At 51.3% G+C, this 24,615-nt stretch overlaps 1 protein-coding gene across 3 annotated transcripts in view; it reads left to right on the forward strand.

The window, feature by feature from the left end:
- LOC121439643 (otoferlin) overlaps positions 1-24,615 on the forward strand; it is a 91,828-nt gene that overhangs the window by 52,456 nt on the left and 14,757 nt on the right. For all 3 annotated transcript variants that reach the window (XM_041640194.1, XM_041640192.1, XM_041640193.1), the window contains 17 exons: positions 2,105-2,178; positions 3,299-3,425; positions 3,847-3,901; positions 9,228-9,359; positions 13,153-13,215; positions 13,600-13,684; positions 17,378-17,537; positions 18,482-18,668; positions 18,813-18,999; positions 20,873-21,096; positions 21,525-21,633; positions 22,362-22,542; positions 22,643-22,763; positions 23,385-23,485; positions 23,589-23,679; positions 23,800-23,916; positions 24,145-24,297. In XM_041640194.1, the coding sequence (XP_041496128.1) occupies positions 2,105-2,178; positions 3,299-3,425; positions 3,847-3,901; positions 9,228-9,359; positions 13,153-13,215; positions 13,600-13,684; positions 17,378-17,537; positions 18,482-18,668; positions 18,813-18,999; positions 20,873-21,096; positions 21,525-21,633; positions 22,362-22,542; positions 22,643-22,763; positions 23,385-23,485; positions 23,589-23,679; positions 23,800-23,916; positions 24,145-24,297 (2,167 nt within the window). The remainder of the gene's footprint in view (positions 1-2,104; positions 2,179-3,298; positions 3,426-3,846; positions 3,902-9,227; positions 9,360-13,152; positions 13,216-13,599; positions 13,685-17,377; positions 17,538-18,481; positions 18,669-18,812; positions 19,000-20,872; positions 21,097-21,524; positions 21,634-22,361; positions 22,543-22,642; positions 22,764-23,384; positions 23,486-23,588; positions 23,680-23,799; positions 23,917-24,144; positions 24,298-24,615) is intronic.

Here is a 24,615-nt window from a genome sequence, read left to right on the forward strand (position 1 = left end):
CCTTTAATTCCAGCAGGAAGATTGGGAGTTAAAGTCCAGGTTAGGTTATACAGCAAGTTTCAAGCAAGCCTAGGTTATAAAAAAAAAAAGTGTATGGGTGTGGGGGTGTCTCAGAAGAAAAAGAAGTCTACCACCAGAGCTGACGATCTTGGATCCATCTCTAGGACCCACATGGTAGAAGAGGAGAGCTAACGCCCAAACATTGTCCTCTGACCTCCATTCATGAGCCATGGAACATGCATGTCTCCTCACTGTCTCTCTAAATAAATAAGTAAGCAAATAAATGTTATTTTTTAAAAAATTAAACTTTTAGCAAAGCCAAAATCTAAAACATTTAAATCCAAGACAGGCTAATCCCAGCAAATGACTTTTGAAATGAGGTCACCTTCATGTGTATTCTGTGCTTAGAGCCAACAGTTAAAACTGCAGAAGTGGGCTGGAAGTTGAGGGGCGTGGGAATAGAACTCAGGGATCTGTAATCCCAGCACTCGGGGGGGGGGGGGGGAGGACAGGGTCCAATGAGCAAGCTGGCTAACTAGCTAGCCTGGTCCCTGAGCTCTAGCATCAACGAGAGACCCTGTCTTAACATAGAGGGCAATGGAGGACAGCAGTGCCACCCTCTGGCCTCCATGTTCACACAGACCGTATATGACAAAAGAAGAAAAGATTGAGAGGATAGAGAACAACAAAGAAGATGCTTGATCCCGATGATCAGAACTCCGAGGACAGCTGCTTTCCTTTATGGGGTCCCTTCCTTCATTTTTAAACCCACAATACTAGGGAAACAGACAAATCAGGGTCGCCCACCTCTCTCACCTGTTTCTAGTATGTCATCAATGAACACATTCATGAGTTGACAACAAATGACAGGAGTGGTCCCTGTTCACCCAGCAATCACACAGGACACAGACATGGCTCACTCTGCATCTGGGTTTAAGATAGGGCCAGGTTTGGGGAATGCACCTGATTCCCCAGTCTCAGGCAGAAGAGTTTGAGGGAGCCAGGCAATCACAAGGACAGAGAGGTTTTCTCCAACCTCACACTGCACAGCCTACAGAGCAAGGATCTGGGGGTCCTAGATACCATCCCCAAGCCTTTGCAAGCCGAGGCTGATTCAATGTCTGTGGACATTGCTGGAAGCAGGTTAGGAATGGGGCTGTACCTACCCCCATGGGAGACTACAGCATGGCAGCCACAGGCAGGAGGAGGAGGATGGGAACACAGGGAGTCAGGTGTCCCGCTTATACAATATGGATGGGGTAATGGAATACTGCTCTTACCCCCCACGGATCCTACTCCCGGTCTTTCCTGCCTCGGGGGACCTCAGGCTGGACTTCAGGGACATCACTAAAGGGCTGTAGGGACCCCTGCCTCCTTCCCTCAGCCCCACTGACTGCAAGGCCCTTTGCCTCGGCACCTGGCCATACCACACCAGAGGAAGAGGTAGGAACTATGGGGTCTGCATGAGTTCTAGGGGCTAAGGGGTAATGATCGGCAGTAGGAAGCCATGGGGAGAGGGACATCCAGGATAAGAGAAAGGCCTTTTTCACTGGGAACTGTGACTCTCTTAGTACAGAGAAGAGAAGAAGACAAAGTGGGTTCTGTGTACCAAATCCACCTGAGACCTGAAGAGCTGGCTTCCAGGGCTCCTACCTTATCTTCAGCCTCAGTCTGTCCCTCCGATCCACCCAGACCTATGTATCTGTTTTGATGCTGTCTCTGGGCATCTGTCCTCTTTTCCGGTTAGCTCTTGTTGGGGTGCATGGTCAGGAAGGCCACTTAGGAGCCTTGCAGATCCCAGAGCTCTGAGAAGAGTGGGCTAAGGTCCAGCTGGGAAGCTCAAGAGCCAACCAAACTCCAGGCCACTTCCCTAATCAGCTGGGATTCCCACCTGCTCCGGAAGGGGTCAGGGAGGAAGTGTCCTATGTCCTTCAGGGCTCATGGCCCCTAATTTGGAAGGTACCTTGGGAAAAGTCACTTAGACCCGGGGTCTCCATCTTCTTTATCTCTGAGTTCCCCCGGGGGACTGCTTCTTGTGTGTTTATGTTTTTCCTGCATGTATCTATTTCCCCACCACCTCATTCTCGGGGTCCCCCTTTTACAGAGCGGGAAGGAGTGTGTTCTCCGCCATGAAACTTGGCAAGACTCGGTCCCACAAAGAGGAGCCCCAAAGACAAGGTAGGCAACATGGTCCTGCTCACTGCTCCATCAGCCACTTTGAACTGTAACCATCATTTAAACCCGCCTTAGATTGGTCTCAAAGGGCTCTCCTTCCCCCACTTCCCATTGGCCACTCCCACTTGGGCAGGGCTTGGACTCCCATTGGTTGGCCTGGGGAAAGGAATCATAAGCCCTTGAGCCTCTGTCAGGTAGGTGGGCTCCTCTCTACAATGAGTGACTTCACAGGAGCCCAGAGACTTTTTTATTTAGAAGAGAGAGTAGCAAGGAAACATTTTTGGGGTGCACCTGGCTGATGCCAGCAGGCTCATCCCTAGAGAGAGGCCACTGGGCCTGCAGAGCTGGGGTGACCTTTGGTGCTTGGTCCCTCCTAAGAAAGGAGACTGGAAGGGTATCTGACTGGCGTTTAAGAGGAGGCAAGGACAGGTGGAAGATAAGGGGGTATGTGGGGCAGAGAGGGGAGCTATGTGTAGCCAGCATTAGGGCTTTCTTATGTGGTCCATTGGCCCTAGACCTCTATTTTGACTGCACTCTTCATAGAGGGTACAGCTTCCTGCTGAAACCCAAACCTACCATGTCTAGATGGCTTTTCCAAATCGTTACTTCATCCGCTGGAGTCATACACAGGAGTATGCGCCCGAGCTCTCGCCTCCCTGTTAACACTAGCCATTGTCATAAGATGAATGTAGTAAGCCCAGGGTATTTCCTACTTTCTTCCACAAAGGATATTCAGAGCTTTAGAAGATAGATGTGGATAAAAGAATTACATTCAGATAAGATTACAACAGAAAGGAAGACTAGACGTAATGATGATTAAAACATTTTAAGAACATGACCATGTACATCTAATTCCAAGACTCAGGAGGCAAAGGCAGCTGGGTCTCTTTGAGTATGAAGCTAACCTAATCGACACAGAGGTCCAAGCCAGCCTGGGCTACATAGTGAGACTGTCATAAATCAACCAATCAATCAATCAATCAATCAACCAACAATAAGAAGACGAGAGATATATGGGTGTATTCTAAGCAAGTGTCGTCAAATAAAGCTGAAATTTGACTCTCCTTCCTAAGAGACCGTCCTTAGCCCTGTCTCCCCCACCTACCCTTTACTTCTTCCCCAGATGAGCCAGCAGTGCTGGAGATGGAAGACCTGGACCACCTAGCCATTCGGCTGGGGGATGGGCTGGATCCTGACTCAGTGTCTCTGGCCTCCGTCACTGCTCTCACCAGCAACGTCTCCAACAAGCGGTAAGTGGACCAGAGGCCTGTAATCCACCTGCCATAGCCCTGCCAGGCAGGACCAACTTGCCAGGCTTGAAATTTGAAGGCAGAGAAATCAGCGCCCGTGAGGTGCTTCTCCCAAGCCTTGCCCTTTCTTACTATCCTTGGATGGCCTTATCACTTGTCTCCCTGCAGAGGCAGAGTCCTTGAGCAGCTGGGGGGTAGGGGGCGGCACAGAGTGCTGACCAATCCAGACATGACTCTGTTCACCCAGTGGCCATCTGTGGCTTCTGCTTCTGCTTAGTCCTCTCTGTCTGGTGGTGCCACCAAGGACATCCACCCCCATCCCCAATTCTGTTGGCAGAATTGAGTATTTGAAGACCACAATTTTGTCCCTCTGGCCTTTCCAACCCTCACACAGACCCTGACAGTACATTCTCCTCCTCAGGTCTAAACCAGACATTAAGATGGAGCCAAGTGCTGGGAGGCCCATGGATTACCAGGTAGGTGGGCACCCAGATGTCTGGGTCTTACAGATTCTGCTGGAGTGGGGTGTCCTGCTAGGTGAACATGGTAGACTCAGGTAAGAACCAGGAGGTCACAGAGGGCCACAGGTTGAATCACAGAGTCAGATTCTGTCTGGCTTTTCTAGAAGTATCAAGGCAGGTACAAACCCAAGGAAGAGTTTGAGATTTGGGCACCACTTAGAGCTCCTTGAAGATTCTGTGTCCTTTGTTGAAAGTTCTAAGGAAAAGAGGGGGGGGGGAGGTCTGAGGGGAGACACACACACACACTCACACACACACATTCAGATTGTTGAGGGCTGAGCTGTTGAAGAATGGTGGGTGTATTTTTAGGTTGTTCCAGTTTGTTTTAATGCTGGATGTAACATCAACCCTGTTACCTCCAGACAGTAAGAACAGGAGTGATCTTTCCCCTCCTTTGTGTCTCTATAATTTCTCAGATTAGTTGTTATTTGTTCCTAAAACTAAATTTAGGTCTGACCAGGACGGTTGTGTGTGTAGCCACAACACAGGCAGAAAAGGAGCTGAGCATCAGTCAGGGAGGGGGGCATCTGCCGACACAGGCCTCAGTGGCCTCCATTTCGCAGGCCCAGATCCCCAGCCTTAGCTTTCTCCCAGCCTGAGATACAGAGCTGGATAGAATGGCTCACAACAGACAGGCATACAAGCCAGAAACACCTAGCCGTTATGGGAAGAAAGGCAAGAAAAAGCGTCTCTGAGGACAGGCCCAGGGACCTGCCATGACTCCAGACTCTTCCCTGAGAATTAATAGGACTTAGTTATAGGTCAGAAACTGGTGTGAGTTCAGCTTTATCTTCAATGCCCATTTCCCAAGCCTCGTGCACACCACCCTTAAGCATGGACAATCCCACTCCACCTCTCTCGGGTGAGGATAGAAAGGGCTGCATGGCACCGTCTGTTTTCCATATGACTAGTCATGATACCCAAGGATTTGCCTTGACTCCCTTAATGCTTGCTTTGGTTTGCTTCCATCCCCATTTTCCCTGGTGTTTAAAAAAAATAGCCCCAAGTGGTGTCACATGGTGCCACCCTGAAATTTCCGACAACCTCAAGCCCTGAGAGTCCCTTGGAGGTTTGGGAGTGTTGCCCCTGACCTATCAAAACCCAAACACAATGTCTTGAGGCATTAAGGGATTTCTCTAGGAGACAGACCTGTGGAGAGTTGCTTCTGTGTGCTGAGATCAGGGAAATCCCAGAGCCCCCCATGCAGATACCATACCACCGGCCTGCTGTGCAAAAGCACGTAAAATTGTTTGCTAGTATAATTTATTTTTAAAGGCTTTTTATAAGCCAGGCACTGTGCTAGGAGCTGAATATGTGATGATGTCATCCTAACAACCATCTGAATGTAATTGTTACTGCATTTTTACAGTAAGAAAGGAAACCAAGGAAGTTACGGGGGAAGCTTGGGTAAATCAAGGCTGTAGCCAGGGTTCAGAATCACAGCAGCCAAAGCCACTTGTTCTCTGTAGCTGAGGCTTCTGGAGTGTTCCCTTCCGGTGTCTGTGAGCTCAACACTTCTTCCTCCCAAACTGCTTCCTGCCAGGGACTTCTATGCCCCAGGCCAGACACTTTTCCCTCCCGAGTCTTCTAAACCTTCTGCCTTGAACCGGTTGCCCTGTTTCACCTGGCAGGACTGTGTCACCTGCTGACAGATCCACTCACAGATCACCTGCATGTATTTCTCCACTGTGCGAGAGGGAGTGACCAGGACTCAAGCACAAAACCTTTTTACTTCCGATAAACACCATGTGCAAACCAAATATAAACCAACAGCGACTTCTCTCCCTCTGGGGAACTTAGCTGTAATTAATCAGAAAGGTCTTGAAGAGCGTATAGCACTGGAGAGAGGCAGAACTCAGGTCCAGGTAGGATCCTGAGAGTTGGAACCATTGGGAAGGTTAAGGAGGCTTGTGGGAAGACTCGGGTGTGCTGTATACAGGTGGAACATTCAAATTCTTTCCTAATTAGTAGTGTCTGAAAGGGGACAGACCACTGTCACCTCCCAGGGAATGTGTACTTTGCAGAGTGGGCAGCTGTCCTTATAGCATAGATGTCCATGAGCCTAGAGTCTGTCCCCTGGTCTCTTTCCTGACACTGAAAGAGTCACCTTTAACATGTCACCTCCAAGCAGCTCTCCAGCTTCTAGCATGGTTCCATATCCCGGGCCAGACCTCAGCCCCAGCCTCTGCTGTACTCAACACACTTCCTTGTGCCCCCCATGTCTTCATATTCCCCCTTCTCACACTCCAGCCTCCCTGTCACCACCGGAGTGATCTGCCTGCCTGGTCATGTCATACCTGGTGACAAGGGGACACGAAGAGTGCTGGGTGTGGGTGGGTATCCGTCACCTCCTCCCTCTAGCTCCCCCTGCCATCTTGACGCATGCATGAACAGAAGTCCCCAAAGCAGGCCGCAAGGTCTTGGGGTCCTGCAGGACATCTGAGTAGACATTTTTTACCCAGCTTTGTTCCTTGTGGTCACTTGGAGAGGACTCTTGGGAATTCTAACCCTTACCTCAACAGGGGATGGTGGGAGAGCCAAAGGGGCTAGCTGGTCCTGCCATCCCGCTGGCGGTTCCCTTTGCACTCTCTGGTTTTTCCTTCTGCAAAGGCTGTGTGTGAAGTAGCAGTTTCTTTACTGTCCTGCAATCCTTTTTCCCCATTGGCATTATGGTTTGGGTTTTTTCAACATTCTGATGACTGGGTAGCCCATCCCCTCCTGACAAATATAGACAATGACCACAATGTTACTTTTAATTGCAAGGGTTACACACACACACACACACACACACACAACTGAAGCAGGGATTGTGGGGACTATGGGAGTGGGCTTCCCTTCTGTCCCAGTACCAAGGTCCCCACCTCTATCTCACACTCTCAGGCTTCCCCTGGGACCATCCTCATCCAGAACCAGAAATATCTCTTCCCCCATCTCTTCATTCCGTTCAACCATTTGCTCTCCTCCCCACTTTATCCCCCCCCCCCCCCATGTTGACTGTCAGCTTCTGACCCTGGTCACTCACTGCCACTAGCTGTGCTCACTGCAGAATATGGAGAGATGAATACTGAAGCAGGGGAAGGGACCAAATAGAGGAGGGGACAAAAGATGGAATGCACACATAAAAACCAACCACCCTCTTGACATGGGGCAGTTGATCTCAGCTGGTACATCTGGCCAAAACCACACTTGTCTGTTCCCAGTCCTGAGTTACAGAAAACCTTGGGGTGGGGTATTAGTTGCTGATGAACAGAATTCTGAGACCTTTTGTATAAGAAGGTTTCTGGAAGTTAAAACTCTGTGCGCTGCTGTGCAAAGAATATTCCAGAAGGACTCCTGGTGTTGCTTCACAGTCAACTTCTTGGAGCTAAGTTAATTAGCCTTGTTTCCTTTTCGGTTCCCTGAAGAAATAGTGACTATTGTGACTCTTTCAAGCGTGGATTCTAAGCATTCAAACCTCAGCCCTTCTGGCCTCTCGAGCCCCAGAATAGAAGCGGCAGCTCACACAGTTCAAGTGTTCTTTCAGCGCACAGTTTCTGCTTTTCTGAGCTCTTGGCAGTGGTCTTATTAGTCTTAGGGCTTCTAGTTCCCTAGCATCACTTCTGATGTGTGGATTTTTCTTGGTCTTCGAGCTATTTATAAGACCTCAAAGAACACAGTGGGATGGTAATTTTAGTAAGGATTCTTTTTTATCTAAAAACGGAAAATAATTCTCCTGAGTAAAATCATATTTAGAAGTTGCATCAAAAGCATAGCAACCGAAGTGCCAGAGACCCAGATGAGCGGCACAAACAGCTGCCCTTAACAGTCAAGGGCTAGCGGGGAAATGCTGACAGCAGACAGGAGGCTTTGAGATGAAACACTAGTTCAAGCCTCCTGTGGAGCAATCCGTGCCCACTCGAGAGATGGCCGCTACCAGAGGTACCTTCTCTCTGAGAAGCCGCTCCTGCCACTGGCTCTCACCTCATGCCTATTCAGGACTGTGATGGTTTGGGGTGTGCATCATCTCATTTAACCCTCGCTAGCTAGGGGCTCTGCTTGGAGCTGGGAATACGCAGTTCAGTGAGACCACGGGGTCCTCTGCATCCGTTCCTGGCCATGTGTCAGGTTGAGGCTCAGTGACAAGACCAGCAGCCCCAAATCGGTACCTGTTTCTGTTTTGCCATGGCAACCTTAATGGGGACTGACCCTGCCAGATCCAAGGCATGAGCTAATGGCTTGAAATGAAGACTCGGGCTGTTGCATCAAACATCACACTCCTTCCTCCTCTCTTCCCTCCTTCCCTTCCCTTCCTTCCCTTTCTCTCTCTCTCTCTCCCTGTGTGTGTATGTGTGTTTCATTTTTCAATTTTATATATGTATATATAAAACATCTTTTCACATATATGTCTTTATATACCTCCTTTAACTATGCATGTCTTTATATGTATGTGCATATAAAGATATCATGTATCTCTTATGTATATTCTAAGCTAAAATATGTGTGTACTAGTTTAAAATCTATAAGCCAGGACTTTTTTCTAGTGAGATCCCTGAGGAGTGGGAGTTTATCCCAGTCTCACCTGGAGCCTGTTCTTGGCCCTAGCAGGTGTCCCCTAAATATTTATAGAGAGAATAGACAGCTGAAATAGGGTTTCCCAGGACAGAAGGTCCCAGGCAGCTAGAGGCCATGGCAGGCTCAGTACAATACATACAAAATACTCTAAACAAGCCAGAAAGCGAGGCTCTAGCCACTCAAGGAAATTCAACAAAGGGAGAGGGGACTATGCCATTGGAAAGGGCCCAGCTTTCGGAAAGCCCCAGGGTATGTCAGAGGTCTGCAGCATGAACAAGAAACCCTGGACAGGACCCAAAGCAAGTTCAGGGAGACTTGAGCAGATTGGCCTGTTCGTAAGGATGGGAAACGGGCTAAGCAGGCTTGGTGGCCCTCCCCCAGCAGAGCCAGGGCACCCCAGCTCTAGAACTTGGAGCCCAGGAATCAACTAGAACTTTTAGGAGGTACAACTTTTTAACACTGTGACACAATGTTGTCAACTCCCAAGTTTATAAAGAAACAATCAGGTTACAAAAGAGTCCATAATGTTTTCGTAGACGTTTACCATCAGCATTATACCTCATTCCGGGCAGTCCACAGCTGCCTGTGGTGGGCTGGGCACGCCTGGCAGGCTGTAAGAAAACTGATGTCCGACCTTTCTTCCACATGGTCCCATGCTCTGGTAAGACCAGACTCTAAGGTATCTGTGGTGCTTCATGCAGCCCCCTCTCCCCGTCTCTCCCTCCCACAGGTCAGCATCACGGTAATCGAGGCTCGGCAGCTAGTGGGCTTGAACATGGACCCAGTGGTGTGTGTGGAGGTGGGCGATGATAAGAAATACACGTCTATGAAGGAGTCCACAAACTGCCCCTACTACAATGAGGTCAGTGTCCCCCGTGGCCTCAAGGTGGGGAAGGGTCTTACTGACACCGGAACACAGAGCCACCAGCCCCAAGGTCTTGGCCGACCTTCTCACAACCCAGCACACAGGCATACAGTGCTATACCCTCTGTACCCAGTGTGACTGGACCCCGTCTGGCCCTGCTGTGGCTACAAACCAACCATGCCTACCTGAGGGTAGGGCAGCTCACACCAGCCTAGCCCAGGTGCCACTAATGCCATGAATAAGTCCTTCCAGGTACCTTGTCTCTCCTACATACATAGTTACATCAATACCCATCATACATGGACACTGTTGCCCAAGGCACGGGCAGAAACACTGAGACCCTGGATCTTGCTGGTCAGGTCGGGGTATCTGTTCTTTCCACTACGCTGCCTTCTTGGCACCTGTGTTCCTAAGAGACCACCCTCTGGAGCACAGCCTCCACTTCAGCTGTGAGAAAGAAAATGGCTGCTGTCCCCTCCACTTGAGACCACACGGAGGGTGACGCCCCTTAGAGCCTTACCAGTTCCGTCTCCCCATCTTACAGAGGAGATAACTGAGGCCTGAGGTCAGGAAGGGCCTTCCCACCGCCCCCATGGGGCTGTGGATGGGATAAGGCCCACACTGACTGTTGGACTCCAGATGGGACCCCATCATGATTAGATTTGGAGGAGGTGGCCAGGCCTCCCCCTGATGCCTGAGCACACTGCAAATATCTAGAAGCCTGGGTGTCCCAAACTCTGTCCTAGAGGGAACACTTGGTCTGTCTATCCCCGTGACTTCAGTTAGCAAGGGGAGCTGGGCTAGCTCAAAGGAGGGTGTCCTCAAGGCAGCTGTGGGGCCTCCAGTTGTGCAGTGCAGAACCCAGAAACCCTTCAGCATTTCAACTCAAGCTTGACCAAACTCATGTGTAACCACGGGTTACAGTGTTCTGAGCTGGTGTCCCATACCGCCCCCCCCCGCCCCCCCAGGGCAGGACATCACTGCTCAAGAGCCCACCAGTCCTGGGTGGAATCGGGACATCCAAGCTGGACAGGAGACATTCCTGACTGGAAAACCTCCGCTCTAGATAAAGGTCCATTTTTCTGTGGCGACTGTGGAGAGGAGCCCCGGTGACTCTCTGGGGTTATTTGATAGTGGTGAAGCCAGGTTTGGCTGACTTGAAGGTTCACCTTGCATCAGGCCCATGTACCTCAAGTTTCCATTGACTTGCTTACTCCCTCCAAAGTAGCTGCCTGGCTCTATGGGCCCCTAGCGGACTCGTATTGTCTCTGCAAGGATCCAGCCCCAATGGCCTTGCCGTAGAGCAGCCCACCCTCCTCCCTGTGAGCACCAAGGTTCACAGTTGTTCCTGTGGTTGGTTCTTCATGGTTTTATCCCCTGGCAGATGAGGGGCTGCAGGTCTCCAGGTTTCCCTCATTGCTCTCCCAGCTCAGAACCTGCAGGGACACGGAAGACTCAGTAACACTGTTAAATGGGCTCTTGCTGAAATGAGGGAGCATTTGCTAAGTGCTTGTTTCTCTCTTTCCTCTAAAGTAGGGTTTCTTAAACTCAACCATTTGGATGAGTGGAATTCTGGATTGACCCAGGTACCGAGGCTACAAAATGCCAATAACAAGCCTCCTAGCGGTAGCTACTAAATATTCCCAGGTGCTGGCAAATGTCCCCTGGGAAGTAAGCTCACCCCCAGTTAAGCCCACCCCCTACGTTATATTTCTGTGACTCTTTGCAGCCCCAGGAATGGTCTCTTTCCCTTCGTTTCCTCTTCAGTGAAAAACATCATAGGGTCACTATCTGAAAAAAGGCACCATGACCAAGAAAGACAAAGCACCTTCTATAAAGGAAAACATTTGGGGATGGCTTTCAGTTCAGAGGTTTATGTCGTCGGAGACTGCTGGTTCATTTCCCAGCCACCCAGACCCGAATAATCACACAGAAACTATATTAATTACAACACTGCTTGGCCAATAGCTTAGGTTTCTTATTAACTGACTCTTACATCTTAAATTAACCCATTAACCCATTCCTATTATTTTATATTTTACCACAAGGCTCATAGTTTACTGGTAAGGTTCTGGGGTGTCTGTCTCCTTTGGCAGCTACCTGGCATCTCCTTGACTCTGCCTACTTTTTATATCTCTGTTCTGATTTTCCACCTGGCTTTATTCTGCCCTGCCATAGGCCCAAAGAAGAGTCTTTATTAACCAATAGTAATAAAACATAGTCACAGCATACAGAGAGGAATCCCACATCAGGTTTCGTCCATCACCATGGCAGGAAGCATGGTGGCATGCGGGCAGACATGGTGCTGGAGGAGGCGCTGAGATTCTACATCTGGATCAGCAGGCAGCAGGAAGAGAGAGTGACACCGGGCCCCGTTTGGGTTTTTGAAACCTCAAAGGCCACCCACAGTAACACACTTCCTCCAGGAAGGCCACACTTACTCTGACAAGACCACGCGCCCTAATTCTTTCAAATAATGCCATTCCCAGTGCATCTATTGGGGTCATTTCCATTCAAATCACCACAAACATCCTTCCAGCCATGGGGATGCCTTGTTTCTGGAAAGTTCTCTAGGATGTAGGGATCTACCTTTGTCTCCACTAGAACAGCAGAGGCTGGTAGGAACCCTCAGCTGACTTAGCGGCTCTCTAAGCAATCCGAAGAAAGACTCATTCATGCTCAGAAAATACAAGAATTGTGACTCTAGCCAGCTCAGAGCACATGGGGTCTGGCTCCAGCTTAGCCAGCTCCGTCCTTCCATAGGCCTGGTCCAGTTCTTGTGGGCTGGCAGCTCACTAGCATGGCTTTAAGCCTGCCTAGGAAGGGAAGGCTCGTGATTTTTGTCCTCCCATTTGTCCTGGCCACACATGGACCAACACAAGGCCCCTTCACTACGTGCACATGTGGTCCACCTGGCCAGCCCGTGACCACTGCCCCTCCTCCCACCCAGTTCCCACCCATCACCTTTGCTATGGACCCTCCTGTTTGTTTTATCAACCCAAAGGACCAAGCGTTGTACCAAGACCCCAATTCTGTTTTCGCCTGCCTTCTGACTCTTTCTCCCTGGCCCATGTGACACTTTCCCGCAGAATGTTGTGAGCACAACCAGGACACCTCATGTTGTGTAATACAGCAACTTTGGGGGACATGGGCTCTAAAACCACTTTTCACCATGGATACCCCAGGACAGGAACTGGGGTCTGTCACCCCCACCTAAACAGGGCTTTCTCCGCTCCCAGCTGGGTCTCTAGCTATCTCCTATTAACTCCTCCATTCACTGTGGATGTGTGAGCTGACCCCATCCTCTCTCTCTGCCACATTCTCATCTCCTTCCTCCTTCCCCGGAGCTCTCACGACACTCTCCTGCTTCATGGTCTCTCTCGAACCTTCTCCCTAGCTTCCTAAATTGCCATGGCTTTCTCAACCCACCAGGAAAGTCTGCTGCTTCATAGAGCCCTGTGTCCTGAGCCCTGACCCCTGCCCTGACCTCTGCCCTAAGTCCCACCCTGAACCACTTTTTGACATTATAGCATGATGTCATCTACAAATGTGGGGGGCAGCCTGCGGCATGAACACGGGCATTAAGTGGACTATCCCACCCCCTGGCAGCAAAAGACCAAACTTAGGAAATGGGGCTCGACTTCTTATCCACTCAGACTCCCAGGACCCAGTGGCTCAGCACTCCTGCTCCTGTGAGCTTTGAGATTCATGGGAAACAGTGGGATATAGGCAGGCACTGCTAGGAGGAAGCAGCCACCAGTGACATCACTCTGCATCCTTCCCCCTCTAGTATTTCGTCTTCGACTTCCACGTCTCTCCTGATGTCATGTTTGACAAGATCATCAAGATCTCGGTGAGTGGAGAGCAGCTGCTTCCGGCTTATGCTGGATCTCCACACAACCCTGTAACCGGCTGTTCGTAACACAGCAGATAGCACGGAATGGATACTGGCCCCTCTCGCCCCCTCAGCTGGTTCCCTCTACAGAGTGTAAAACCTACTCACTTATACATAACTGGGGGGGGGGGGGGCGGCGCATGGTGTAGGGTGGGAGGGGCTGGTGCTGAGCTTCAGCAAACCAGCTTGTCATCTGCCAAATATCTTCCCACTTTACTCTGAAACGTGGATCCAAAGAAAGTCAGAGTTAACACTATCAACAGTGAGCCCTGCCCGTACCCCCAGCCCGCAAAGGCTTCTCCCCGCCCAGCCTAACTGGCTGCTGGTGGTTCTGCCCTGAAGGTGATCCATTCTAAGAATCTGCTTCGAAGCGGCACCCTGGTGGGCTCCTTCAAAATGGATGTGGGGACCGTATACTCCCAGCCTGGTGAGTAAACCCCTAAGAAGGGACGATGCACACATCTCCAGAAGCAACGAACGGGGTCCCTCCTGCTGTATCAGTTCCCAGCTCATCCATCCAGGAGCATAGGTACATTCCACTGGCCATTCGTATGCAGCCATAGGGGTGGCGGTGGAGTGGTGTGCACTCTACACACAGATGTGCGTGCCGTGTGCATCATGTCTGTTAGTTGCTTAGTCATTACAGGGCGGGGGATCTGGGAATCATAGTCCAGAGAGGAGGAAGCTTAAATACATGTGCACCCGAGAGCATCACTTCTCTGGTGTCAGATGAGGGCATTGCCCACCACTGCCTCTGGCTGGCATCTGCTGAGCAGAAAACAAAAACAAAACAAAAGCCCTGCCATCCTTACAAAGCCCCTCTCTGGCAATTAAGAGGCTGGGGCTCACAGATGTGCCAGGGTTTGGCTCAGCTAATCATCTAATTGGGGGGACCCAGGGCATGGGTTCCAGAGAACCCATAAAGTCACACCACCCAATCTAAATGTGACGATAGATAGCGAGTGTAATACAGCAACTTTGGGGGACATGGGCTCTAAAACCACTTTTCACAAGGGACCCAGGCCCCCCGAGGAACAGCCATGGTGGGAGGAGCTGTGTCTGACTGATCACTCCACAGGTGCCGACAGCCAACACCGTGTAGAGTTGTGAAGGGTGCATCAGGTGATGGTCTAGAAGGTTTGTCATTACACGGTCAATTGGGGATATCCATGACCCGGAAATGGAACTGTTCAGAAGTCAATAGTCACCCTACTGGGCTCTTTGAGGTGACAATACAATTTCATCCCACATTGTCTCATTTGACCCTCACAAAGTAGTTAGACACACAATAACATCCCTTCCCACTTTACAGAGGAACCAGTGAGCAAGAAGAAATGGGGGAGGGGCCTCCAAGGTGACTCTAACAAGGAGGTGAGGCGGTCTGCGCTTTCTGGTGGCTGGTGCCCACTGGCAAGGTGGCTTACATCAGGAAATGTGAATCTAGTATCTAAGGCTATGCACATGAACTCACAGACCAAAACCTTCCAGATGTGTGAGGTCTTTAAGCATCTAGTCAGTACTGTTAATACAAACAGATAGACTGGGGGTGTATGTTAAATAATGGGGTACCTGCCTGGCACACCCAAAGGACTGAGCTAAATTCTCAGCACTATGAAATCAGGTGTGGTGGTGCATAGCTGTATTCCAGCCCTAGCGGGTAGAGGCTGGAGAATCAGAAGTTCAAGGTCATCCTTAGCTACATAACAAGTTCTCTAACTGGAATCAATGAAAAGAAAGACTGACTGGCATGAAGGGATGAGGGGACTCACCCCGTGTAAGAAGTGTTTGATCTCCTGGTGCCCAGGCCTCTCCACTGCCCCACACAGGCTTGGGGGCTCCAGATAAGGACTGGGCGGGACTCCTGCTTCCCAGGAAACATGCCCAGCCATGGTCCATAGGTTTGAGTGCTGCCCCCAGCCTCTCCGGTGATAACATCTCTAGACTGGGCAACAGCAAGGCCTTCAGCCAGGATGGGGAGGGGGTGGAAAGTCAGTAGAGATCTTAGTATACACCCTTGGTGACTGAGTTCTGGCTGAGAAAACGCTGCTGTTACGGAGGAGGGTGGTAGGCTCAGAAACTGGGTCAGATACATTCCTGCAGGTCTAACTTCCCAATCCATTGTTCCCATCTGACTGTAAGGAAACCGAGACTCTCCAAGCTTAAATTGCTGGTCCAAAACTACCGGCAGAGTAAATGACAGATAGAACTTGAGCTCAGGCCTTCATGGGCCTTGAGCACAGGGCAACCCACTCCCACACCTACTGCTCCCACAGAGTCTGCCTCTGAGCCCCACAAAGGCAGGGCTTGTCCTTTAAAGGTCTCTCCGAAGTTTGGCTTGACTGCAGGTGCAGGAAATTGCTCACTGCTGCCCTCTGCTGGAGATGGGCTGTAGTCACAGAGGCCAGAGTGGCTGGCCTTTTCACAGCCAGACCTCCTCAGCCACAGGTGTGAGAGAGCCAGGCCTAGACAAAGCCCTGGAGTTGGGTCTCCTATTTCCCTTGTATCTCCAGCTAGAGATTACAGCGTCCACTCTATAAGACCCTCAGAGGCCATAAATCCGGTGGGTATCCCACAGGGGTGCCCCTCAGCTGCATCCCTGATGGTCATCTAGCCAGAAGTGGGCTACTCACCAACTGTGTTTTAGGTGACTGTTTCATTCATGTAGGTCAGACCCAAATCTGTCATCTGTATTCTTTGTCACCTGTAATCTTCACCCATGCTTTCAGGTTTGTTTTCAGATCACTTTTAGGTTTGAAGGTAAATTTTGTGTTACCCAAATCTTATTCTTTCCTTGCTATCCCTCCACCACCCAATTTCACCCAACCACATCCATGCCTGCCAATCTAGCCATCCCTACAAGCATCCACTCCCTTATCCACAGCCAACAGTTCCTTCTACCCATTTCTGCCCCGAGGCCAGCAGGCACCCGCTCGGCACTGTTCATCTTCCCACCCATCCTGTTACCTCTCCTTCCTCTCTCGGCTCAGAACCATGAGGTTCTGGGGATTTATGGCACCCTCTTCCTGAGGCCTCCAGCTCAGCAGAAGTCACTCCAGTGACTTCAAGCACTAAGGCTTATTGGCTTCTCATTGCCCTTGAACCTCATTTGATATTACCATGGCTTTAGCTCTCCTGAGAGCTGGACCAGCTGACCCACACACTCAGGCTGGGTTCTGCTCCCTTCCCCAACCTCATCTCAAGGTTCCCACTTTTCCCACTGGGGTCAGAACCTTGCAGGACACAAGTATAAAAGGAGGGACATTCTGAGCCCCTGGAGGTTTCAGTACCTGCAGAATACTATTAAGAAGGTATCCCCACCCGGTACCAGCTCACTAGCTTTAAAATCACCCCAGTGGGGCAGATCTTCTTAAAATGCCTCCTTCGCTGACACTGTACTTTTCTCCATACTGTCCTGAGTCCTGGGGACACTAGAGAGGCACACTGCTAATCTCTGTTTAAACATGGAGACAGGCAGTGTATAGATGTGCCATGAGGTGGGAGGCATGTACACAGGGCCCTGAGAGCACCAAGGGGTCAGACCCATCCCTCTGAAGTAGTCAGAGGAGGCTGCAGGGACACAAGAAGCCATTTTCCAGCTAGACAAGGAAGAGAAGGAAGGTGGAGCATTTGGGAAGACACAGTGTCCTAGAGTCTGGCCCGGAGCAGGCTCAAGAGGCAGTGAGCACTTTGTCTGAACCGTGCTGGGGTGGCAGAACCAAGCAGGGAAGAGATTAGCAGGACTCCCTTGCCAAACCTTTGGACTTCACCTCAAGATGCAGGGGAACTCAAAAGGATTGAAAAGGAGGGGCATGATAAGAGGAACCTCTATTTTAGTAGGACTTATGTGGGGCCCACTGTAGCAGGGACCAGAGGAGAGACGGCAAGCTGAGAAACTGACTTGGAAGCAATTTGGAGTCCTGAAATACGCTCCTGGGTAGGGACGTGCCTAGCTACGGAGGCTCTCTGTCTTCACTGGGTGGGTGCGAGTAGAGCTGTGGCCCCAAGTCTCTTGAGCCTGTAGCCTTGAGCTTGCAAAGCCTAGCAGGTCCTCAGCTTGGATGTCCCATGGCCTGGCTTGGGATGGGGATGACAAGTGCAATGACCCTCCTCGCCACTGCAGAACACCAGTTCCATCACAAGTGGGCCATCCTGTCGGACCCCGATGACATCTCTGCCGGGCTGAAGGGCTACGTAAAGTGCGATGTCGCTGTGGTGGGCAAGGGAGACAACATCAAGACACCTCACAAGGCCAACGAAACAGACGAGGATGACATCGAGGGGTGAGGCCCCCATCTCCCCTAGAGCCTGCATACAACCCTTCCATCCTCCAAAAGGAAGTTCTTGAAGAGGCCTGAACCCAGAGTTCTTGCCATCACCCCCTTACTTCCAAGATCCACCCTGCCAGTCTCTCCCCCAGGGCTCAGGGCAGTGTGGCCGCTGAGTTAACAGAGGGCAGTGCTTTGGCATCAGATTTCCAACTGAGAAAGCTGGTGGAACGAGGAGATGCTGGCACCTACTGCTGCCAGGGCCCGAGGGTTCCAGTGCCATGCACTCAGGCGGCAGAGAGATGGCATTCAGTGTGCCAATCTCAGCAGCGGGTGAGGGCTGCTGAGAAACACTCCAGGACATCGTCTGGACTCTCAAAATGTGCTGGGATCCAGTGAGCCTGGTCTCCCACGGGCTGGGGGAGGAGACTGGCCCCTGAGAGGCTTTTGTCATGGGGAGAAAGGTGGCAAAAAGATTTGAGAGTTGATGTCATGATTAGCATCCTCCATTACCGTATACAAAGCACTTCCTGGGAAGTGGCTATTCATATCATTGCCACTTTAATGTGGAGGAAGCTGAATCTTGATGAGATGGGAAGCTTTTCCCAAAATCCTAAAAGTGGATAGGCACCACGAATTAGTGTCCTTAATAAAAGTGTGGGTCCTCTGAAGCTGTCCTTCACAGATTATGCTGGGCCCCAGGGAAATACAGGCCTCTGTGTGTGTGTGTGTGTGTGTGTGTGTGTGTGTGTGTGTGTGTGTACGCACATGCATGCACGCCCACACATACAAGACAGAGAACACACATGTGCAAGCATGCACTTGCTCTGTCTCATCTCCCTCTCCACCTCTCCTCCTGTCATACTCCTTGAATAGCTTAGGTCTAAGGACCTAAGATGCAAAGCGGATTGTCTAAGCCTGGTCCATGGTGGATCTGATGTGCTGCCTGCTTCTCACAGGAACTTGCTGCTCCCGGAAGGTGTGCCCGCAGAACGTCAATGGGCCCGGTTCTATGTGAAAATTTACCGGGCAGAGGGACTGCCCCGGATGAACACCAGCCTCATGGCCAACGTGAAGAAGGCTTTCATTGGGGAGAACAAGGATCTCGTTGACCCCTACGTGCAAGTCTTCTTTGCTGGCCAGAAGGTACTGGGATGGAAATTCCAAAGGATGGGATGATGGGCTTAAAGAACAGGCGGTGGATGGGAGGAAGAGGCACACCAGGAGAAACCTGGAACCTCCAACTGGGAATGCACACAGAACACACTAGCCGTGACTTCATCTCACCAGGGCAAAACTTCGGTGCAGAAGAGCAGCTACGAGCCGCTGTGGAATGAGCAGGTCGTCTTTACAGACCTGTTTCCCCCACTCTGCAAACGCATGAAGGTGCAGATCCGAGACTCCGACAAGGTCAATGACGTGGCCATTGGCACCCATTTTATTGACCTGCGCAAGATTTCCAACGATGGAGACAAAGGTTAGCAGCCTGGCATGGGTGTATCCGGGGCAAGAAGGGACGTGAAGGAAGGAGCAGATGAGGCCCCTTTCCCTTACACCACCTCCGGACCTCGGCCAGACAGAGATCGAAGGGTCTTATCTGTAACCCCTCCCTCAAGGAAAGGGAGGATGTAATAACTGCTCGGAGCTGACTGGATTAGCAGTTAGCTATGTTGCCTTTGCACCCGTTTTCCCATTGGCCAAGTGACAACAAGAACTATCATATGTTACAGTGCACACACTCTGTAAATGTAATCTCCGAGTTCTCACTAGTACTGGTGAGCACCTGTGGGGACTGACCGTACCCCAGAATCTGGGAACGATGCCGGGCACAAGGACACAGTGAGACGAGATGCCACTCCTAACCCTCCTCATGTCCCTGGGGGAATCAGAGAGAGAGAGAGAGAGAAAGAATGTGTGTGTGTGTGTGTGTGTGTGTGTGTGTGTGTGTGAGAGAGAGAGAGAGAGAGAGAGAGAGAGAGAGAGAGAGGATACCAAATGACCAGAACAGTGGGAAACAATAGAACAGAAGAAACAACAGCCCACGGTGCAGTTCTGCATCCAGGAGATACCCAGAAGCCATGAATTCAGACTCAGACGATAGACTGGTGCTTCGGGAACAAAGAGAGGGTGGCCGGGAACACCTGCTCAGGGTGTGGGGCTCCTTCAGGGTGTGCTAGACCATGACAACGTGTGTACAACCTACTGAACACACTCTAGCCACCAAATATATACTTTAAATGCCAAATTTTATCAATGAATTATATCTCAATTTTTAATGCTGTGTTTACAAAACGAAAATTAAATATAAGAGCTGAGGAAATAGTTTGTGAGAATGAGTTCAATCCTCAGAAACTATTGTTTAAAAAAAAATAGGGCATGATGGCATGGGCTTGTAATCCCAGCACTGGGGAGGCAGAAACAGGCACATCTCTGGGCTCCCTGAATCCCAGCCAATCTAGCCAACTTGCCAAGTTCCGGGTCACTAAGAAACCCTGTCTCAAAAAAGAAAAAAAAGAACAGTGCTTGAGGAATGACATCAAAAACTGGCCTCCATGTACACACAGTGCACACACACACATACACACACGCGCGGCGCGCGCACGCGCGCGCGCACACACACACACAAGATTTTTTTTGTTTGTTTGTTTGTTTGTTTGTTTGTCTTATCATGTAGACCAGGCTGGCTTTGAACTTAAAAGAGATCTGCCTGCTAGGATTTAAAGTGCGGGCCCACATTCAGATTCTGACAAGAAAGGAAGGGAGGGAGGGAGGGAGGGAGGGAGGGAGGGAGGGAGGGAGGGAGGGAGGAAAAGACATAAAGACGAATTAGATTCACATAAGGCAAGCCCCAACAAATCCTGAGCACAAGAGAACTGACTGGTGACAGATACAGAAAATGAGGCTGTTTCACCCCCAAGGTCCTGATCAGCCACCCACTGTGGTCACAGCCCAAGCTGCTGCTTCCTGATGGAGCTGGGGACCCATAAATAATCAAGAGAACACAGAGAGGAGGGAAGGTCCCCTGAGCAGGACAGGCAGGATAGATGGGCATCCTTTATCTAGAAATAAAACCAAGAGTGGAGGATCCATGTTGTGGAGTGTGGGAAGAGTTGGCACCTGTCTGAAGGTGGTGCCTACAGCAATGGAAAACAGGAGTCTGGCTTTCTATCCCACACACCTTGCGAAGGCTCCTGCAGAGAATAAGATACCAGAAGGCACGCCATATAGGCATGAGTGAGAAAACTGCCCCACACCTCCCTAGCACCCAATAGCCAAGTCCACAAGGATCCCTGACTCCTGAGTGAGCCTTGGATAGGACACAATCTTTCTACCTCCCCTCACTGACACAGGCTTCCTGCCCACGCTTGGCCCAGCCTGGGTGAACATGTACGGCTCCACGCGCAACTACACACTGCTGGACGAACACCAGGACCTGAACGAGGGCCTGGGGGAGGGTGTGTCCTTCCGTGCCCGCCTCATGCTGGGACTGGCTGTGGAGATCCTGGACACCTCCAACCCAGAGCTCACCAGCTCCACAGAAGTGCAGGTGGAACAGGCCACACCTGTCTCGGAGGTGAGGGCAAGGCTGTGCTGGGTCCAGGTCCCTCACTGGATCCTCTCCTCAACACGCCAGCAGAGTTCTAGTTTTTCCCTAGAGCTGCGCTGTCTACTCAGGGGCCCTCATCTGGCCCTTTTGCAAGACCTCAGTCCTCACCTACTATTGACTATGCGCTACACCAAGATTCCATTATAGACACCAGCAACCAAGATGGCACCCCGCCTCTGCTCCTCTTCTCAGCCATGGCTATTCTTGTAGCTATAGAGCTAGCCATTCTCTCAAGAACAACCAGGCTGGGGACTTGAGTCCAGACTTCCCAGACCCAGAACTGAGTAGGACACACCCCAACTGTCAGCCAGATGCCTATCTATGACATTAGGAGCCTGACCCAAGTCTGCTGCCCCACTAAAACTCAATGTAAGTGTTAACTGCCTCCCCCACAGAGCTGCACAGGAAGAATGGAAGAATTTTTCCTATTTGGAGCCTTCTTGGAAGCCTCAATGATTGACCGGAAAAACGGGGACAAGCCGATTACCTTTGAAGTGACCATAGGTGAGAGCCACTGGGATCATGGGAAGTGTTTCCAGCTTCTGGGTTGTCACTGTGAGCCACATACCCTAGGCTACAAAGAGTGGGTGCCTTAGGGTTTCTATAGCTGCAACAAAACACCATGGCCATAAAGCAAGGTGGGGAGGAAAGGGTTTATTTGGCTCACACTGCCATATTGCTGTTTATATTGAAGGAAGTCAGGACAGGAACTCAAACAGGGTAGGATCCTAGAGGCAGGAGCTAATGCAGAGGCCATGGAGGGTGCTGCTTACTGGTTTGCTCAGCCTGCTTTCTTATAGAACCCAGGACCACCAGCCCAGGGATGGCACCACCCACCATGGTCTGGGCCATCCCCCATTTGATCATTAATTGAAAATAAAAAAGCCTTACGGCTGGATCTCAAGGAGGCATCTCATCAGCTGAGGCGCCTTCCTCTCTGATGGCTCTAGCTGTCAAGTTGACACACAAAACCAGCCAGCACAGTGAGCGGATTGATGGGTTTCCCTGACTGTCCTCAAATGCTCATGAAGCATCTCTGGTTCTTGAGAGTGTACCTGACCATAAGAGGGGTCAGCCATCACTCCACCAAAGAGCCAACTCTCTCCCTTATGAGCGACGGGTCCTTTCACTGGATGGTGCTGTCGGAGCCCTTTACCTCTCCAGGAGTAACATGGACTGGACGGAGCGGGGAATGAGTAAGGAAAGGACTTTAAAAGCCACTCTTTGTCCAGGAAACTATGGCAATGAAGTCGATGGCATGTCGCGGCCCCAGCGGCCTCGGCCCCGGAAGGAGCCTGGGGATGAAGAAGAAGTAGACTTGATTCAGAACTCCAGTGATGATGAGGGGGATGAAGGCGGAGACCTGGCCTCAGTGTCTTCCACCCCACCTATGCGGCCCCAGATCACAGACAGGTGGGTCCTGCCACTTGCGTCAGCTCCAGTGACCCTGGCCCTCACCTCCCAGGACCCTACGCCTCAACATCCCTCAACCTTCCTCCGCATCCGACTCCAGGAACTACTTTCACCTGCCCTACCTGGAGCGCAAGCCCTGCATCTACATCAAGAGTTGGTGGCCTGACCAGAGACGACGCCTCTACAATGCAAACATCATGGACCACATAGCTGATAAGCTGGTCAGGGCCAGGCGAGAGGTGGTGGGATCTGGAATTCCGGGCATGTATGGGGGCCTCACCTGTAAAACACAGACTGTCTATCTAGAGGCTCTCTTGTTTTTTGTTTTTTTGGGTTTTTTTTGGTTTTTCGAGACAGGGTTTCTCTGTAGCTTTGGAGCCTGTCCTGGAACTCCCTTTGTAGACCAGGCTGGCCTCGAATTCACAGAGATCCTCCTGCCTCTGCCTCCCAAGTGCTGGGATTAAAGGCATGCGCCACCACCGCCCAGCTAGAGGCTCTCTTGAAATAGAGAAGGGGGACACCCAACAGGGCCGGGAGCTCTGGAGTAGTCTAAGGGTCTGCCTCTCTAGGTCTGGGCTCTCAGAGACCACTAGGCAAGGTTCAGGTATGCACAAGGCCTCTACCCAGTCCTGGGTCCTTCTTCCTGAAGGAGCTGAGGACCCATGAATAACTAAGAGTCCCCAGTGTCTACAACAGAACCTGGGGACTTGGCGGCTCCTTCATAATATATATGACATATATAAGCCCACATTACTAGGTTCCTCTGTCCTGGGGTAAATGGGAAAGACATCTGGGAGGAGGAGGGCTGAGGCCCGGAGTGCACCTGAAACCCTGGTTCACAGGAAGAAGGTTTGAATGACGTGCAGGAGATGATCAAAACGGAGAAGTCCTACCCAGAGCGCCGCCTCCGGGGTGTGCTGGAGGAACTGAGCTGTGGCTGCCAGTGAGAAGATGGATGGGGACGGTAGGGTGGGACAGGGGACACTGTAGCCAGGTCAGCGCAGAGGAGGCTAAGCCCTGGCTCTGTCCCACCCATCCCTCTGCAGTCGCTTCCTCTCCCTCTCCGACAAGGACCAGGGCCACTCATCCCGCACCAAGCTGGACCGGGAGCGCCTCAAGTCCTGTATGAGGGAGCTGGTGAGGCTACAGCTGGACCCCGGGATCAGGGAAGTCAATGGACAGGGGCCGTCTGTTCTTGATGTCATAGCTCAAGCTGTCACTGAAAGCTGAGTGTTCCTCCTACACTCTTCCCAACAGGAAAGCATGGGACAGCAGGCCAAGAGCCTGAGGGCCCAAGTGAAGCGACATACTGTACGGGACAAGCTGAGGCTATGCCAGAACTTCCTACAGAAGCTACGCTTCCTGGCAGATGAGGTGGGTGGCCTAACTGGCAGGGACAGCATAGAAAGGGGCTGGCGTGAAAGTCTGCCCCGCTCGGATGGCCACGATTGACAAGACTGAGCAGGCCCAGTGGGAGAAAAAGAAGACCCAGGAATGAGGATCTTTCCCTTCCAAGCCCCAGGAGTGTGGTGCAGCCGGCTCAGGGTCTCACTACACTGAAGCTGATTCTCCCTGGCTTGTGCCCTTGCTCCTCTGCTGCAGCCCCAGCACAGCATTCCAGATGTGTTCATCTGGATGATGAGCAACAACAAGCGCATTGCCTATGCCCGGGTGCCCTCCAAAGACCTCCTCTTCTCCATTGTGGAGGAGGAACTGGGCAAGGACTGCGCCAAAGTCAAGACCCTCTTCCTCAAGGTGCTGCCCGGGATGGGACTTAGGTGGGGCAAGGCGGGTTCTTGTAGAGGCTCCACTGAGTCTGGCAAGCCTAAGGGAAGGGGGTGGAGCCCTTAACTAGCAGGTATTCAGAGGGCTGGTGCCCACCCCCACCCCCCCCACCCCCACCCCTGCCCTTCTGTCCATCCCTTAGTCTCCCACCCCCACATCTATACAGTGAAGGGGTTAGGCACAACTCTGCCTAACTCTGCCTGAGGCTTCAACACCACCCCGGGCGTCCCTTACCCTGTGGGCCCTGGAAGCTGTCAGGCTCTTGGTGACCTCGATCCTGCCCCCCAG

The sequence above is a fragment of the Microtus oregoni genome, unplaced genomic scaffold, assembly GCF_018167655.1.
Source record: "Microtus oregoni isolate MIOR12 unplaced genomic scaffold, Mior012 000062F_ref0000492, whole genome shotgun sequence".
In the NCBI taxonomy this organism is placed as follows: Eukaryota; Metazoa; Chordata; class Mammalia; order Rodentia; family Cricetidae; genus Microtus; species Microtus oregoni.